Genomic DNA, 16,918 nt, shown 5'->3' on the forward strand with positions numbered 1-16,918 from the left:
GGCATTCATTCTAGCAGCTGGGCTATATCCTCAGCTCTACTTCATTTAAAATATTTTTACTAATGGGCTGAAGATGTAGCTCAGCAGTTAAGAGCACTGGCTGTTCTCACGGAGAATCTGGGTTCAATTCCCAGTAGCCACACAGCTGCTCAAAACCATGTGTAACTCCAGTTCCACAGGATCTGATGCTCTCTTCAGCCTCTTGAGGGCACCACACACACAAGCAGTGCACAGACATACATGCGGACAAAATACTCCTACACATAAAATAAAAGTAAATTTTAGAGTATTTTTACAGTGATAAGTTTCAAACATACAAATAGCATAAACTCCAGAATATCAACACATGGCCCAGCATCATGTTCTCCTTCCCATATCTAAAAGAGGAGGCTTTCGAAAGACGAAGGCCTCATCACTCTCAGACCCTTGAGAAGTTCAAGACCTCCTTGGTGTCGTCAGCTACATACTATTCGTGTTTCCCTGGTTGTCCCGAGTTTCTGTCTTATTCTTGCTTTGTTTAGTGGGGATCCAAGCAAGGCCCAGGCATTGCATCTGGTGATTAGTTTTAACGTCTTCAGTCCAGGTCCTGCTCTCCCTTTCTCCCTTAATGGCTGTTTGGAAGGAAATAGGGTTGCAGGTTTATTTGGATTCAAGTTTGTCCTTTGGGATGTTAAGAGAGACCCATGGGTTTCCACATCATCAGTCTTCAGTATAACCCATTTTTGTTTGTTCTTTGGCTTTGGGTTTCTTGAGATAGAGCCTCGTGTAGTTCAGGCTGAGCTCAAACTCACTGTGTCCCCGGGGCTGGTCATCTTCTGGGCCATCTGTCAACTTCCTAAGTGTGGCGGTGCAGGCATGTACCACCATAGCTGACGTGTGTGGCACAGGGAGAGGACCCAGGCCCTGTGGGCACTAGAGCCGGCGTCTGCTACCCAAGTGCCATCCCCGGCTCCTCGTGCCAGCCACTTCATTGGTACTTCTGAAATCGTGACACCCCAGTTTGCCATTGCCCCTCATGTGTGAGTGGGGTGCCTTGTCTAGAGAAGCTTCTCACCAGCTGCTCACTCCTGAAGTAGTTTACGGGAAAGGCTGAGTCTGCCCTCTTCTCTCTAGACCTGTTTTTGTTTTGGGTCTCACTATGTAGCTCTGGCTAGCCTTGATTACTCTATGTAGACCAGGCTGGCTTTGAACTCAGAGATCCTCATGCCTCTGCCTCCTGAGTGCTGGGATTAAAGGCGTTTACCACCATACCCAGCAGCTATTTTTGTTTGTTTTTTAAATTATTAATTGATTCTCTGTAATATTCCAAAGATAATCAGTGAGGTCTTTAAATATATAGCAATATCATTACAAACCCACAAACGTAAAAATACTGTCTTTGTTTTGACCACCTCAATCCCAGCCCCTTTATCCCAGACTCTCTGACTCTGTCTCCTTGACACTTCCCTAGGTCAGAACTACCCAGTCTTGGACATGGGACCACATCGGCGACTTCAGTGGACATGGCTGGGCCGTGCTGAGCTGCAGTTTGGGGACCAGACCCTGCATGTGTCCACAGTACAGATGTGGCTGCTGCTGTATTTCAACCAGACTGAGGTGCCTCGGCTGCTTTAACCCCTTAGCACCCAGTCTTCTCTTCTGCCGAGTCTCTGTCCCTCCCCCCCTTCCTTTCCTGTCCTCTTCACCAGATGGGCACTGTTTCTCCCACCAGGAGGTATCAGTGGAGATCCTGCTGAAGACTTCCGACCTCTCCCCAGAGCTTCTGCACCAGGCGCTTCTGCCCCTCATCGCTGACAATGGTCCTTTGACACTGGAGGAGGCTCAGAACTTCCCACAGGCGGGTAGGTCAGTGGGTCGGGTCGGGCTGAGCCTCTGTGGCATGGTGGGAGGCCCCGGGGTGGGGGGAGCACACCAGGGAATGAGAGTATGGTAGGATCCTCACTCGTGTCCCTCCCTGTCCTTGGGTACCTGATCGGGACTGGATTCCAGGGATGCTGCGGCTTCGTGAGCCTAGGTCCCAGCCCCGTGAAGAGGTCCTGTGGCTGATACCTCCCCAGACCTATTTCAGTGTAGAGAAGGATGAGGGCCGGACCTTGGAGCAGAAGAGGAACCTCTTGAGCTGTCTTCTTGTCCGCATACTCAAAGCCCATGGGGAGAAAGGCCTCCACATTGATCAGCTGGTTTGTCTGGTAGGCAGAAAGGACCATGCCCTGGGGTCATGCTTGGGGTTAGAGATGGAACCGGAGGTCAGCATAAGAGAAGTTGACCTCTTTCAATAGGAAACATCATTGGGGTGACATTTCTATCTGGTTCTTCTGGTTATGTGTGTATGACATTCGTTATGTGTATCTTCATGGTGTGTGTGTGTGTGTGTGTGTGTGTGTGTGTGCGCGCGCACGCGCGTGCAGATCAGAGGACAACCTTGGGTGTCTGTCCTCACCTTCCAACCTTGCTCGACGCCGGCTTTCTTGTTTGTTACTGCATGTGTGAGGCGACCCGGCCCATGAGCTTCTGTGGATTCTTCTGTCTCTCTCCTTCTCTCCTTCGGAGCACCTGAGTTTCACGCTACTCTACCAGACTTTGTATGGATTCTGGGGATTCGAACTCAGGTCACTTTGAGGAGCAAGCACTTTATTCCGCTGCCTCTGCACCCCTCCACCTGGGTTTTCTATCCTGACATGAGTGCTTGCCATGTGTGTGATTGAGTAACTTGGTCCTCAACAATAGTACAAATAAACTAATATGAATACTAGCTTATACAGATATTAACCTTTGCCATTGGCTGGAGGAGAAAAGTGAGGCGTGAAAAGGTCTTGGCTGGTCTCCTGGCCAGTAAGTAGTGGTGGAGCCAGGCACTGTACCCACGCAGGCTGGCTCTGTGGGTAAGGGCAGTCTGCTTGTCTCTTCCATCCAGGTGCTGGAGGCCTGGCGGAAGGGTCCAAATCCCCCCGGGAGCCTGGGCCGCGCTGTTGCAGGGGGTGTGGCCTGTTCCAGCACTGATGTTCTCTCTTGCATCCTGCATCTCCTGGGCCAGGGCTATGTGGAACGGCGTGACGACCGGCCCCAGGTCCTGATATATGCTACCCCAGAGCCCATGGGACCCTGCCGGGGTCAGGCAGACGTCCCCTTTTGTGGCAGCCAGAACACTGAGACCTCCAAACCTAGGTAGCCACCTCTGCTCTGTCCACTCAGTGATGAGAAGGATCATAGGACCAAAGGGTCTTGATGTCCCGTCCTCCGGAGCCAGCCCGTGGGCAGGAGGTCCAGTGCATAGATGTCAGCCACTCTTGCGGAGCTGATCTGGTCTGTGCTGTAAACATGCACAGAGCGTTAGCTGTGCACTTGCCTTGGGGATGTGCTGAGCTCCAGGAAGTTGCTCCGCTGGGGAGTTTGCTGGAGGCTGTTCTAAGTCACCAGTACCCCTGGAACTTCCAACCTCAAGTGCATCCCCCAGGGTGTTACAGCATTGGTGTCTGTCCTTGATGATGCCTGCATGACGTTTGGAATGAGCTCCTGACTCTCCAAGCTCGTGTGTGTTATGTGTGGCTGAGTGCAGATCTGACTCAGCCGTTCCTTCTGTGAATGCCCAGGCTACTGGTCCACAGGTCACACTTGACACAGGAAGGCTTTCGACATGCTGCTGGCATGCTGAGCAATGGACTGTCCCTTCATTATAAGTCACTTAGTACCGTGACCCCTGCCCACTGGCCCACAGTGCCCCACATCTACCCTCGCTTCTATGAAGGGCTCTGCTCCCCCCCCCCCCCGGGGGGGGGGCGGTTCAGGTGGTGATGCATAGACTGCCGAGACCAGTGTAAGCTCTGGGTCATAGGTGGGAGCTCATAGATAGGTAAACAGAGTGGAGACACTAAGCACTGCCCTTCTCTCTCCCTAAGCCCAGAAGCGATGTTGGCCCTGGCATCTCTACAGCTGCCTGCAGGCCGCACCATGAGTCCCCAGGAGGTGGAAGGGCTGATGGAGCAGACGGTGCGGCAGGTGCAGGAGACGCTGAACCTGGAGCCTGACGTAGCCCGGCACCTCCTGGCCCATTCCCACTGGGGCACCGAGCAGCTGCTCCAGAGCTACAGTGACGACCCAGAGCCCCTGCTGCTTGCAGCCGGGCTGCGAGTACCCCAGGCCCAGGTGGTCCTGACGCGTCCTGACCACTGCCCAGTCTGCATCAGCCCCCTAGGGCCCCATGACGACTCGCCGTCCCTCTGCTGCCTGCACTGCTGCTGTAAGGTGAGCACGCCCCTCCCCGCCTCTCCACCCGCCTCTCCCCTCCATCGTTGATGATAAATTCAGGAAGGAAGATGCATTGGGTGATGTCATTGCAAGTGACCGGGTAGGGATGGGGCTTCCCCTCTACATTGAGGAGATCAAGGGAGGCCGCTAGGGGAAGACATCTTGTGAGAGAGGGCCGTAGCCAGAGAGCAGCAGGCTGTGTGGCAGCGGTAACACCGTCTGTTCAGGAGGAGGTCTGAGAAAGGATGAGGAGGGCGAGTGAGATGGCGATTTGTGGGAAGCCGTGATGAGTTTAAGCAAGGTGGTGAGATCTTATTTACACTTTTGAAAACTTGCTGGGAGCTGGGGAGGTGGCTCTGCAGATGAAGTGCTCACCGTGCAGCGAGGACCAGAGTTCAGATCCCCAGAACCCGCAGAGGCCAACATCTTGCGGACACACTGCACCAGTGCGGACACATGTGCACCAGTGCGGACACACTGCACCAGTGCGGACACACTGCACCATTGTGGACACACTGCACCAGTGCGGACACATGTGCACCAGTGCGGACACACTGCACTAGTGCGGACACATGTGCACCAGTGCGGACACACGTGCACCAATGCGGACACACTGCACCAGTGTGGACACACTGCACCATTGTGGACACACGTGCACCAGTGCGGACACACATGTGCCTGTACGGACACACTGCACCAGTGCGGACACACTGCACCAGTGCAGACACACGTGCCCCAGTGCGGACACGCTGCACCCACCCACCAAAACCAAAACAAAGCCTTTGGCTGTTGTACGGAGAGCTGTGTAAAGACGAAGATGCTTTTGAGGTGGGCTTTGATATGTTTGCAGGCAGCGCCCACAAGACTAGTGCTAGATGTGCAGGCTTCGGATTGGAGAATCAAGACGCTCCTTTGAGCTAAGCCTCTGGGGAGATGGAATGTGCCACTTCCCTGTGTGTGAGAGGAATTTGGGGGCAGGGAGTGGGGTGAAGGGTGGGGCTTTGAGTGGAAACTCAGCTGTCACGTCTGTGTAAGGTGTAAGCCACTCACTGGACGCTGTGGTAAGGGCAGCTGGGCAGCGGGACTTTGAGTTGGGAATGAAGTGGGGAGGCCTGGCTGGCAACACTACAGGGAAAGAGCAGAACCAAGGCTAAGGGCCCCGGGAGGGATGCAGAGACAGGGGGCCTGGCCTGAGGTGGTGGCGGTGCCCGTCTTTAACCTCAGCACTCAGGAGGCAGAGGCAAGCAGATCTCTGGGTTCGAGGCCAGCCTGGGCTACAAAGCAAATTCTAGGACAACCAGGGCTACACAGAGAAACCCTGTCTTGGAAAAGAAAGAAAAAAAAAGTCCCAGCCTGTGAATAAGGCAGAGATGGCAGAGCCACAGGACAGCCGCAGGCCCAGAGCAGGGGAGGCCACCAGCACGAGCCGTGTTGGCAGGTACACCGGGCAGAGGGCAGCAGCAGCACTGTTCTAGGCTAAACAGTGGCTGTGGCAGAAGCCAAGAAGTAGAGGGCCGCCCCAGGGTGCTGTTGTCCCGGGCTGTAAGGGACCACGGGGCACCGTGCACCTGTGAGAGTGGGCACTTGGAGAAATTCCCCCTTGCTTATCTAAAAGCGATGCCAGATTCTTTTTTAGTTTGCTTCCCACTTAGTTTTGTTTCAAGAGGTAAAGGGTGAAAAAATGGTACAGATTCTTCACGTGGCCCCGTCCACTGCGTCCCAGGGGCTTTTATTGATCCTTTTGGAACACGTGATCACAAGCCGAGGGGCAGGTTAAGAGGCTGGCGACCATGCTTAGAGAGTGAGGCCATTTATCAGGAGGTTCCTGCAGCGTGTTAAGGACACCTGCTCCAGGGTGGTTGCTGGAACAACAGAGGCGTTTGGGAAACAGAAATCTGGTGCTGGTAACTTGGGTGGGGTGAGGATGGCTGTGCTGTTGATCAGAATTCAGGGACACACACCTTGGAGGCGGAGCCTCAAGCAGGGAAAGCTGGGGCCCAGGGAATTAGCCATAGGAATGCACCAGGGCCAGCATAGGGGACCCAGAGCCAGTAGGGAGGCTCTGTTCCCCAGGCCACCTTCTCTCTCCACCTTTAAGAAAAAAAATTATTGTCTTTAATTCATGTGTATATGTGCATTGTATATATGCCCGGTGCCTGCGGGGACCAGAAGAGGCATCGGATCCCGTATCTGCGCCATCACACGCTGCTCTTCCCGTCTTGGCACCTCCTCCATGTCCATCTGATAAGTATTTATTGGTAGGCCAGTGCCTGAGCCCCATACATCCTCAAAAACAGCTGCAGTTTGATTTCATCCCAAGACACCATGGCATCTGGAAGGCAGGGTCAGCTGTGAGGTAGGCCTAGGAGCCTGCCATCTCTGGCCTTCCATGAAGCCGTGGGAGCATGTGTCAGGTCAGTGGCCAGGGCACCTGTCCCTCATCAGCCCCTCCTTCTGTCCGGGCAGTCTTGCTGGAACGAGTACCTGACGACTCGGATCGAACAGAACTTTGTGCTGAACTGTACCTGCCCCATTGCCGACTGCCCTGCTCAGCCCACGGGAGCCTTCATCCGTGACATTGTCTCCTCTCCAGAGGTCATCTCCAAGGTACCCCTTCCTGCCTGAGGCCCCAGAGGATAGGCTGGCCTCCAGAGGCTAAGAGCATTTGAAGCCTCCTGGAGAGTCCTGCTCTCCCATCATTCATAGCAACTTGCCTCTGCCCGCAGTATGAGAAGGCCCTCCTGCGATGCTATGTGGAGAGCTGTTCCAACCTGACATGGTGCACCAACCCCCAGGGCTGTGATCGCATCCTGTGCCGCCAGGGCCTGGGTAGCGGGACCACCTGCTCTAAGTGTGGCTGGGCCTCTTGCTTCAGCTGTAACTTCCCTGAGGTGGGTGCCCCACTCTGGCCCCTGCCCAGCACCTCTCTCTCTCTCACACACAGATGTGAGAGGCTTCCTTGTGCCCTGCTGCCTGGCTGAGTGGCTGTGTCCTCACACTCCCCCCACCTAGGCACACTATCCTGCCAGCTGCGGCCACATGTCCCAGTGGGTCGATGATGGCGGCTACTATGACGGCATGAGTGTGGAGGCGCAGAGCAAACACCTGGCCAAGCTCATCTCCAAACGCTGCCCCAGCTGTCAGGCGCCCATCGAGAAGAATGAGGGGTGTCTGCAGTAAGCGGGGGTGGAGGGAGCATTGTGTGGGGGGCCTGGCGGTAAGGAAGAAACTCAAGCTCACTGAAGCGCAGAAACCCCTCTGCCCTCACCCAGCATCCCCCAGGGTCACCTCCTGGATTCTCCCCCCAGGTTCTAAGTCCACTGCGTTGGGAAGTCCAGAGAGAGGTGTCCTTAGCAGGGCTTGGGGTGGGACCTTGTCAGTGGTGTGTCCAGCCCCCGGGCACCCTGGGCACCCCGGGCACCCTCATCCAGAGGCAGCCCCCCTGACAGCTCAAGTCCTCCACAGCATGACCTGCGCCAGATGTAACCATGGGTTCTGCTGGCGCTGCCTCAAGTCCTGGAAGCCAAGCCACAAGGACTACTACAACTGCTCCGCCATGGTGAGGGCCGGGCTCAGGGCTCGGGTCGGAGCCCAGCCCGTCAGGACCAGACCAGCTGCGGCTGGCCCCGGGACAGAGCTGTAGGCCCCCAACCCTGGGGAGGGTTCTGGGAGCGCTGCCCATCCAGTGACCAGAGCCCAGGAAGAGTAGGGCCAGGAGTGTGGCCGGGGCAACCCTCCACACCCCATGTGAAGGAACGCTAGGATTGCATGGAAGGAACTGGGTGAAGGGCAGAGGGGCCCCCCTGAGAAGCCCGGCCTGTCAGAACAGCGCCCACAGGCGTCCGTCCGTCCGTCCGTGTGTCCTTCCCAGGTGAGCAGAGCCGCCCGCCAGGAGAAGCGGTTCCAGGACTACAATGAGAGGTGCACCTTCCACCACCGGGCCCGGGTGAGCAGCGGCAGCGCGGGGCTGGGCGGGAAGTCGTGGGGCTCAGTGACTGCTGGGGGGTGGGGCGCGGCCGGCTGGGAGCCGCGTGGCTGCAGACCTCCCTTTCCTCCTACAGGAGTTTGCTGTGAACCTGCGGAACCAGGCCTCTGCCATCCACGAGGTGCCGCCACCCAAATCCTTCACCTTCCTCCACGACGCCTGCCGGGCCCTTGAGCAGGCTCGCAAGGTTGTAGCAGGGGGAGGCAGACAGGAAGGGTTTGCAGGGGGCTGCGTGGGCCTTGCTGGAGGGGTGGAGGTGCCGGGACTCAGGCTGGCTCCACTGACAGGGTCTCCCCTAGGTGCTGGCCTACTCCTGTGTCTACAGCTTCTACAGCCAGGACACAGAGTACATGGATGTGGTGGAGCAGCAGACCGAGAACCTGGAACTGCACACCAACGCCCTGCAGATCCTCCTCGGTGAGCCTGCTGCACCCGCTGCCCCCCCCCCCTTGTGCTGAGCGCCCCATGCCCCGCCAGCCAGTTTTCCAGGCCCCTCCCTCTCCCGGGTCTAAAGTCCACGACACAGGGTCCTGGGTCACCCTGCCCTTGGCAGGTGAGCTCCGAGCTTTGACAGCCAAGCCTGGCCCTCTGGAGATGCTCCAGACACCTGTGGGAGGAAGGGCTGGCCGGCTGGGAGAAGAGAGCAGGCCCTGCGCTTGCCCCTGCAGAGGAGACCCTGCTGCGGTGCCGGGACCTGGCCTCCGCCCTGCGCCTCCTTCGGCCGGATTGCCTGAGCACAGGCACGGAGCTGCTCCGGAGGATCCAGGAGAGGCTGCTGGCCATCCTGCAGCACTCCACCCAGGTACAGCCCTGCACAGCCCGGCACAGTCCCCCCGCACAGCCCCGCTGCACAGCCCCGCGCACAGCACTGCTGCACAGCCCCGCACAGCCCCGCACAGCCCCGCGCAGCCCCGCACAGCCCCGCACAGCCCTGCTGCACAGCCCCCCGCAGCCCCACACAGCCCTGCACAGCCCCGCCCAGCCCTGCACAGCCCCGCCCAGCCCTGCAAGCCCCGCCCAGCCCTGCACAGCCCCGCACAGCCCCGCGCAGCCCCGCACAGCCCTGCTGCACAGCCCCGCGCAGCCCCGCACAGCCCTGCTGCACAGCCCCCCGCAGCCCCGCACAGCCCCGCGCAGCCCCGCGCAGCCCCGCACAGCCCTGCTGCACAGCCCTGCACAGCCCTGCTGCACAGCCCCGCACAGCCCTGCACAGCCCAGCCCCTCACAGCCCCGCGCAGCCCCGCACAGCCCCGCACAGCCCTGCACAGCCCAGCCCCTCACAGCCCCGCACAGCCCCGCACAGCCCAGCCCCGCGCAGCCCTGCTGCACAGCCCCGCACAGCCCTGCTGCACAGCCCCGCACAGCCCCGCACAGCCCTGCTGCACAGCCCCGCGCAGCCCTGCTGCACAGCCCCGCGCAGCCCCGCACAGCCCCGCGCAGCCCTGCTGCACAGCCCCGCACAGCCCTGCTGCACAGCCCCGCACAGCCCTGCACAGCCCTGCTGCACAGCCCCGCGCAGCCCCGCGCAGCCCCACACAGCCCAGCCCCGCGCAGCCCCACACAGCCCCGCACAGCCCTGCTGCACAGCCCCGCACAGCCCCGCGCAGCCCTGCTGCACAGCCCCGCACAGCCCTGCTGCACAGCCCCGCACAGCCCCGCACAGCCCTGCACAGCCCAGCCCCGCACAGCCCCGCGCAGCCCCGCACAGCCCTGCTGCACAGCCCCGCACAGCCCCGCACAGCCCTGCTGCACAGCCCCGCGCAGCCCCGCGCAGCCCCGCACAGCCCTGCTGCACAGCCCCGCGCAGCCCCACACAGCCCCGCACAGCCCTGCTGCACAGCCCCGCACAGCCCCGCACAGCCCCGCACAGCGCAGCCCCGCGCAGCCCTGCACAGCCCCGCACAGCCCTGCTGGGGAAGGGGTGTTAGGAGTTCTGGGCCAGTCTGCTGTGTCATTAAGCTCCTGGGGTTCCTTACAAAGGAGCTGGCTTCCCCAGATCAGGGGTTTGAGCCAGGTGCTTGTCGGAGTCAGTCAGAGGTTTCTCAGAGCATACTTCTACGTGGGGGGGTCAGGGCTGTGGGGGGTCACTGGAGCAAGAGATCTCCGCCACTGTCCTCTCCCCTGGAGCCTCAGGGATCAGACTGCAGGTGTGCTCATGGGAGTCTGCTTCTCGGGAGACATCAGTGGAAGGGATGCCGGGCCCGAGGCCTGGTGCCCTCTGCCCTTCTGCTCCTCAGGCACCCCTGTCTCCCTGTCAGGACTTCCGGGTTGGACTGCAGAGCCCATCGGCCGAGGCTCGGGAGGTGAAAGGATCCAACGTGCCCAGCGATCAGTGAGTGGGCTGCGCAGCTGGGGGAGGGCGGCGGCGGGAGGCACGCTCCCACCGGGCTGAGTGTGGTGGCTCTCCTTAGGCCCCAGGGCTCCGCAGGGCTGGAAGCGGAGGAGGAGGAAGAAGAGGAAGAGGGGGATGTGCCCGAGTGGCAGCATGAGTTTGATGAGGAACTGGACAACGACAGCTTCTCCTACGATGAAGAGTCTGAGAACCTGGACCGCGAGACTTTCTTCTTCGGGGATGAGGATGATGACGATGAGTCCTATGACTGAGGGGCAGGAAACACCTGGAGCTGCCCCACCAGGCAGGGCCACAGGGCTGCAGAGTCCGCCCCCCTCTGCCAAGGGGGGGGGTCCCAGTGTCTGCAGCAGCGCCTTCTGTTGACTGAATAAACCTCTTTTTTCACATACTTCTCTGGAAGCAGCTGAGTACTCCTCAGTGTTCTCGGATGGCCTCTGTGTGTGTGTGTGTGTGTGTGTGTGTGTGTGCGCGCGTGCGTGCGTGCGTGTGTGTGTGTGTGTGTGTGTGTGCGCGCGCGCGTGCACACGCGTGTGTGCACGTACACGTGCTGTGGCAGTGTGTATGGAGGTCAGAGAACACCCGAGGGAGTCAGTTCTCTTCTCCATGTCGGTGCTTGGGATAGAACTCACGTCTTCACCAGCTGGGCCACCTCGCCAGCCCTCCTTCATCTTTACTCTTCTCTTTAGACTTCCAGACTTTTCTATCCTCAGAAAAAGCCCCAAGCAGACTCACTGACCTAAACTCACGAAGGGAAGCACAGGTGCCCCTGGCCCAGTTCACAAATGAGACACATGATGATCCGCCCACCTGGCCTCCTGCCATACTCGAAATGTCCCCCAAAGTGCATGACAAGGCTCCGTCCGCTTAACCCTAAAGTGAGCAGGATGGAAAAGGATGCTCCTGAGGGCTTGTCCCGCCTCCACCACTGTACATTTTTGTTGTTGTTTGAGATGAGGTCACTCTGCATAGCTCTGACTGTCCTGGAACTCACATGTAGACCACACTGACCTGTGTGGATTCAGAAATCCACCTGCCTGTGCCTCCTGAGGGCTGGATTAAAGATGTGCGCCACCACAGCTAAATGAACCTTTTTGACTACTGAGGCTGAGGCTGGAGTGATTCTGGAGAAGTGTCTGGTCAGGATTTAACAAAGTAGGGCCAGGGCCAGGGCCAGAGAGGGTTCAGCAGTGAAGATCGCTTGTTGCTCTTGCAGAGGTCCTGGGTTCAGTTCCCAGCACCCACATGGTGGCTGACAACCATCTCTAATGCCAATTCCAGAGAATCCGATGCCCTCTTCTGGTCTCTGTGGGTGCCAGGTATTCATTTGGTTATATACATACATGCAGTCAAAACACACATAAAAAACCTTATTTATTTATTTATTTTTTAATAAAGTAGGGTTAGGTCAGGTACTTGGGTTACTGGAGGTGGCTTTGCCCTCAGGAGGATAAGTCTCAAAGTACCGATCCAGCAGGCCGTCCACCTCTCCTTCTGTGTAGTCCCACACCTGGATCCTCGAGCCATCTGCTGCTCCCCGGATCATGGCAGAAAGTACTGGGGAGGGGAAGTGGAGCTGACTCCATGTCCACACTCAGCTCCCCGCCCAGCCCACTGGGAAAGGGAGAAACGGGTTCCCAGAAAGCCAGGAAGGATGCTCACCTCGGCCAGACTGCGGTCGGAACAAGCATAGGATCTGCTTACCAAGAGCCACTGCCCAGCCCAGTTCATAGCCAACACCCAAGGAGGGCTGTGTCACCTCGGCCACAACCACTGGAAAGAGAGCAAAGTAAGACTTTAGCTGGGACCTGAAGGACGGGATGACAGTGTATCTGGTGGGGAATAAGTCCCTTCTAGGTGTGGAGGCCAGGGACACCCCAGGAATTACCATCCCAGAGGAGCCCGCATAGAGGAAGGAGGACTGCTCACCATCTGCCTGCCGCAGCCAGGCCAGGTCTCGCTCGTGGATGAGCCGGTCGCCCCCAGCAGCTTCCCCTGTGGTTGAGGGTTGAGGTCAAGGATGTTCCCACCCCAGTTCAGGTACTGTGCTCCAGGACCTCCAAAGGCCAGCCCAGGAGAGGAGTCTGCCAAAGGGGTGAGGACTGGGACACCCCAAGAGAAGCCAACCCTGTCTAAGCTGGCAGTGTGCTTGCAATTGGGGCTCTACAAGTGTGTGGAAAGAGCCGATTCACTATGAATCCAGGACATGGCTGGGGTCAGGGGGCCAGGGTCTCAGCTTCCAGCTTGAATAAATGCTACTGTTCAGGATGGTGAGGCTGTTCTGGTGGCAGAGCAGAAACGCCTTGTCAAAAGGGTCATTTGTGAGCAGTAGCGCACATCCATAATCCAGCCTCAGGAGGCAGAAGCTGGTGGATTTTGGTGAGTTCCATGGCAGCCAGGGACACACAGACAGACTTTGTCTCAAAAACAAAACAAGTTGAGTGGTAGTGATATATGCCTTTAATCCCAGCATTCAGAAGGCAGAGGCAGTCGGCTGGATCTCAGATTTCGAGGCCAGTTAGTTGGTCTACAGAGTGAGTTCCAGGACAGCCAGTGCTACACAGAGAAACTGTCTAAAAACAAAAACCCACAAAAAAGCGAGCAAGCTCTGTGTGGGTGGTACTTGGGAGGGGGAGGCAGGAAGATGAATAGTTCAGGGTCATTCTCTGCTACACAGACAGTCTGAGGTCACTATGGGTTTCCATGAGAAACCCTGTTTCAAAAAAAGGGAAGAAAAGTAACCACAGCAAAAAACAGATCCAAAGGCTTTCCCCCGGGCTATCACACTCGGTGGTCTTTTTGTTTGGTCTCATTTTTCTTTGAGACATTGTCTAACTATGTGGCCCAGGTTGGCCTGGAACTCTTCCTACCTCAGCCTCCAGAGTGCTGGGATTGGAACTGAAAGGTGAGGGCTATCAACCAAATACACCATGAGCTAGCCAACCATAAACGTGAACGGGTCCTTTTCAATCCGCTAGCATTTCTGCCTTGTGGATCTTTGTCTTGTAAAAGTTTCTCCCAGGATTGCATTAGCGCCCACACCTTATGAGTCTGTTCTTGTGTGGGGCAAGGGAAAACCACTTCACAGTTTTCTGAACAGAAGTACAAGAGTTCTAGGTACAACTTTGAAAGTTACGAGTTCAGATCAACCCTCAAAGCCTTGCTGGGCTCTCACTGGCTTTCAGTGTGCTGGGACGAGCTCGCATGGCCCCGCCAGAGTGCTGGATGGGGCGTGCATTTGCAGGAGAGTCATAAGCCAGGGACTTCCTCAGCCAGCCAGACCCCTAACTTAAAGATCCTAGCCTGCGAGTCCCTAACCTCCAGGTCCCTAGCCTGCGGGTCCCCTAGCACGCAAGTCCCTAGGCAGCCAGTCCCCTTAACTTGCAGGTCCCCAGTCTGCGGGTCTCCAGCCCGCGCCGCCTCACCGCGCGAGTCCAGCTCTGCAGCAGGCACGTGCTCAGTGAGCACCTTCCCATAGCGCCGCAGCCGCGATACGATCCGCGCGTACAGGGCCTGGTCCTCGCGCCCGCCGCGGATGCTCCCGCAGAAGTACACGGAGCAGCCGCCCTGCTCCGCGGCCGCCGCCATCGCTGCGCGCGCGCCGCCGCGAGAGGGCGCAGTCGCGACCACGTGATCCCGGAGCGCCCGCTGCAAGCTGACTCCTCCCGGATTGGCTCTTCCTGAGCCGACCCGCCCTGAGCTCTGACTCCTCCCGGTGACCCGCCCCTCCCCAGCTCCCAGCTGCTCAAGCTCTTCTGGACTCTTCCCAGTTCCCTGAAACTCTGTAATAGATGCATGGGCAACTATGATAGGTTCTCACTAATCTTTCCACAATTTAAAAAAGGGTTGCCGGGCGGTGGTGGCGCACGCCTTTAATCCCAGCACTCGGGAGGCAGAGGCAGGTGGATCTGTGAGTTCAAGGCCAGCCTGGTCTACAGAGTGAGTTCCAGGACAGGCTCTAAAGCTACACAGAGAAACCTTGATTGTTAATTTGTTTTGTTTTGGTTTTTTTTTTTGGTTTGTTTGTTTTTAATAGATTTATTTATTATGTATACATTATTCTGTCTGCATGTATCCCTTCAAGCCAGAAGAGGGCACCAGATATCATTTCAGACGGTTGTGAGCCACCATATGGGTGCTGGGAATTGAACTCAGGACCTCTGGAAGAGCAGTCAGTGCTCTTCACCTCTGAGCCATCTCTCCAGCCTGCTAATATGTTTTTAAAAACATTTTATCATTCTCCTGGCTGTAGTGGCGCACGCCTTTAGTCCAAGCACTCGGAGGCAGAGGCAGGTGGATCTCTGTTAGTTCTAGATCAGCTTGGTCTACAGAGTGAGTTCCAGGACAGCCAGGGCTACACAGAGAATATCTAGTGTGATTTAATCCAATCCACCCCCAATCTCTCCCCTCCAATTCCTTCTCTACCTGCTACACCAACTTCATGTGCTCTTTTATTACTACTACTACTATTAACTTTACGTGTGTACGTGTTTTGTCTGCGTGTACCTCTGTATACCGTGGAGCGTGCCTGGTGCCCCAAGAGGCCACAAGAGCACAGTGGGATATCCTGGAACGGGAGTGATAGACGTTGTGAGCCACCAAGTGGGTGCTGAGAATCAAACCCAGGTTCTCTGGGAAAGCAGACAGTGAGTGCTCTTTACCACTGAGCCATCTCTCCAGCCTCCCCTGCCCGCTTTAATGTAATATTCACTGGATCCATTAGGTGTTACGCATGTGTGTGTGGCATGGAACCGTCCACAGGAGGAAGTACAGGCGGCCTCTCAGGGCTGTCTGTCCCAGGAGTCCTCAGCTACTCGTCATGGTTCCCTTCACACAAACTGGGATTTGGGCCCCCTTGACCTTGTGCAGGCAGTCACAGCGGCTGGGGGCTCCCGTGGAGCCCCATGTCGTGACAGTAACCCTCTCTCCCTTACATTCTTTCACCCACTCTTCTAGAATGATCCCTGAACCTCGGAGGGAGGGGGTATGGCACACGGAGACGGCATTTACATTCATACACTCTACAACTCGACAGTTGTGGGACTCTGCACTAAATCTGAGTCTACCACAAAAAGAAGCGTGTCTGATGAGGGCCAAGACATGCTCTAATCTGTGGGTACAGAGATAAGAAATTGGGCAGGACTATTACAGTTTCTAGGATTTGACTCCCCACCACCCCCATGGCCACCACGCTGGCCCTGCCCCTCTCCAGACCTCCTGCCCCCACCTCTTCCTGTCACGGTCTGCTAGCCACTCTGTAAGCTGTGCAGAGCACACGGAGGAGATGGGAAACTTTCAGGGCCCCCTATCTTACTTGGGATAGAACTAAAAAGGAAAACAAAAATAATCCAGTGGCCCACAAGTTAGAAAAGAGCTGTGGATGCAGCTTCAGGGGAGAACACAGCCACTGCAGTCACTGCCCTGTGCCTGCCGAAGACCGAGACTATCAACAGCCAAGCCTGGACGGACGGACGGAGGCCCCCCTTCACTGCTGAACTAACAGGTTAAGGAAAAGAAGAGTCACCGCTCTGAGCTGTGTACCCACTGGTGACCCAGACCCACAGGCTCCACTCATTAGTCCTAATCCAATGGTCACACAGATGGCCCTGGTTAAACTAAGCGGTCACAAAACCAAAACAAAAACCATGAATTTCGGAAGCCATTGGCAGGGAAGGGAAAGGCAGGGTTGGGAGGGGAGGGGAGGGTTGCGGGGGTGGGGGGTGGGGCGGATAAGAGAGAGTAAAGGGCCAGGCAGTGCTGGTGCACCACTGTAATCCCAGCACTCGGGAGGCAGAGGCAGGCGGATCTCTGTGAGTTCGAGGCCAGCCTGGTCTACCGAGTGAGTTCCAGGACAGCCAGAGCTACACAGAGAAACCCTGTCTGAAAAAACTGAGAAGGGGGTTGGGGGGAGAAATATATGCAGGTATGAAATTGTCAAAGAACAATTTAAAAGGAAAACTTTATTAATGACATTCCGAAGAGAAAGCCATAATTATGTTAAAGGTCCTCCAAAGGTGATTGATGTCACAGCGTTGGAATGTTGTAGATTGGCAGCCAAATCACTTTGGGCTAGGTTTAGTCCCCTTAACAACCTTGCACAGTCCCCTTCTGTGTCTGGTCTAACGTCCTGTGGCTGCTAGTACATCTTTCAGAGTGTGTTGACCAAGGCTTAGAGAAGCACCAAAGCTTCGTGCACCCCAGGCAAGCACTCGACCAACTAACTGAACCTACCCCGAGCCCCAGACCCTGTCTCAATTACAGCAAGCAATTAATAATTACAGAACAAATGAGCTCATTGCGACTGCTTGTGTCAACCTACATCCAGGCCAGACACCTGC

At 57.0% G+C, this 16,918-nt stretch overlaps 2 protein-coding genes across 3 annotated transcripts in view; one reads left to right on the forward strand and one right to left on the reverse strand.

Annotated features, from left to right (window-relative positions):
• Cul9 (cullin 9) overlaps positions 1 to 10,971 on the forward strand; it is a 41,940-nt gene extending 30,969 nt beyond the window's left edge. For both annotated transcript variants that reach the window (XM_076557736.1, XM_076557735.1), the window contains exons 27-41: positions 1,451 to 1,596; positions 1,712 to 1,841; positions 1,990 to 2,189; positions 2,915 to 3,165; positions 3,897 to 4,242; positions 6,712 to 6,852; positions 6,972 to 7,136; positions 7,258 to 7,421; positions 7,711 to 7,804; positions 8,117 to 8,191; positions 8,307 to 8,417; positions 8,530 to 8,647; positions 8,899 to 9,032; positions 10,489 to 10,562; positions 10,642 to 10,971. In XM_076557736.1, the coding sequence (XP_076413851.1) occupies positions 1,451 to 1,596; positions 1,712 to 1,841; positions 1,990 to 2,189; positions 2,915 to 3,165; positions 3,897 to 4,242; positions 6,712 to 6,852; positions 6,972 to 7,136; positions 7,258 to 7,421; positions 7,711 to 7,804; positions 8,117 to 8,191; positions 8,307 to 8,417; positions 8,530 to 8,647; positions 8,899 to 9,032; positions 10,489 to 10,562; positions 10,642 to 10,834 (2,342 nt within the window). In that variant the 3' untranslated portion in view covers positions 10,835 to 10,971. The remainder of the gene's footprint in view (positions 1 to 1,450; positions 1,597 to 1,711; positions 1,842 to 1,989; positions 2,190 to 2,914; positions 3,166 to 3,896; positions 4,243 to 6,711; positions 6,853 to 6,971; positions 7,137 to 7,257; positions 7,422 to 7,710; positions 7,805 to 8,116; positions 8,192 to 8,306; positions 8,418 to 8,529; positions 8,648 to 8,898; positions 9,033 to 10,488; positions 10,563 to 10,641) is intronic.
• Positions 10,972 to 11,937: 966 nt separating this feature from the next.
• Dnph1 (2'-deoxynucleoside 5'-phosphate N-hydrolase 1) lies at positions 11,938 to 14,193 on the reverse strand. Its single transcript, XM_006990820.4, has 4 exons — positions 14,006 to 14,193; positions 12,510 to 12,575; positions 12,243 to 12,353; positions 11,938 to 12,137 (listed from the first exon to the last, which is right to left on the reverse strand). Exons 1-4 carry the CDS (start codon positions 14,166 to 14,168, stop codon positions 11,989 to 11,991), a joined length of 489 nt encoding a protein of 162 aa, XP_006990882.1. The 5' UTR covers positions 14,169 to 14,193; the 3' UTR covers positions 11,938 to 11,988.
• Positions 14,194 to 16,918: the final 2,725 nt, after the last annotated feature.

Source organism: Peromyscus maniculatus, chromosome 21 (genome assembly GCF_049852395.1).
Source record: "Peromyscus maniculatus bairdii isolate BWxNUB_F1_BW_parent chromosome 21, HU_Pman_BW_mat_3.1, whole genome shotgun sequence".
In the NCBI taxonomy this organism is placed as follows: Eukaryota; Metazoa; Chordata; class Mammalia; order Rodentia; family Cricetidae; genus Peromyscus; species Peromyscus maniculatus.

Coding starts and splice junctions, on each gene's coding strand:
- Dnph1 (XM_006990820.4), bottom strand. CDS start 14,168: ATGGCGGCGGCCGCGGAGCAGGGCGGCTGCTCCGTGTACTTCTGCGGG. Junction 12,354..12,509: donor CTGGCTGCGGCAGGCAGATG/GTGAGCAGTCCT, acceptor CTCTCTTTCCAG/TGGTTGTGGCCGAGGTGACA. Junction 12,138..12,242: donor CCGACCGCAGTCTGGCCGAG/GTGAGCATCCTT, acceptor TCCCCTCCCCAG/TACTTTCTGCCATGATCCGG.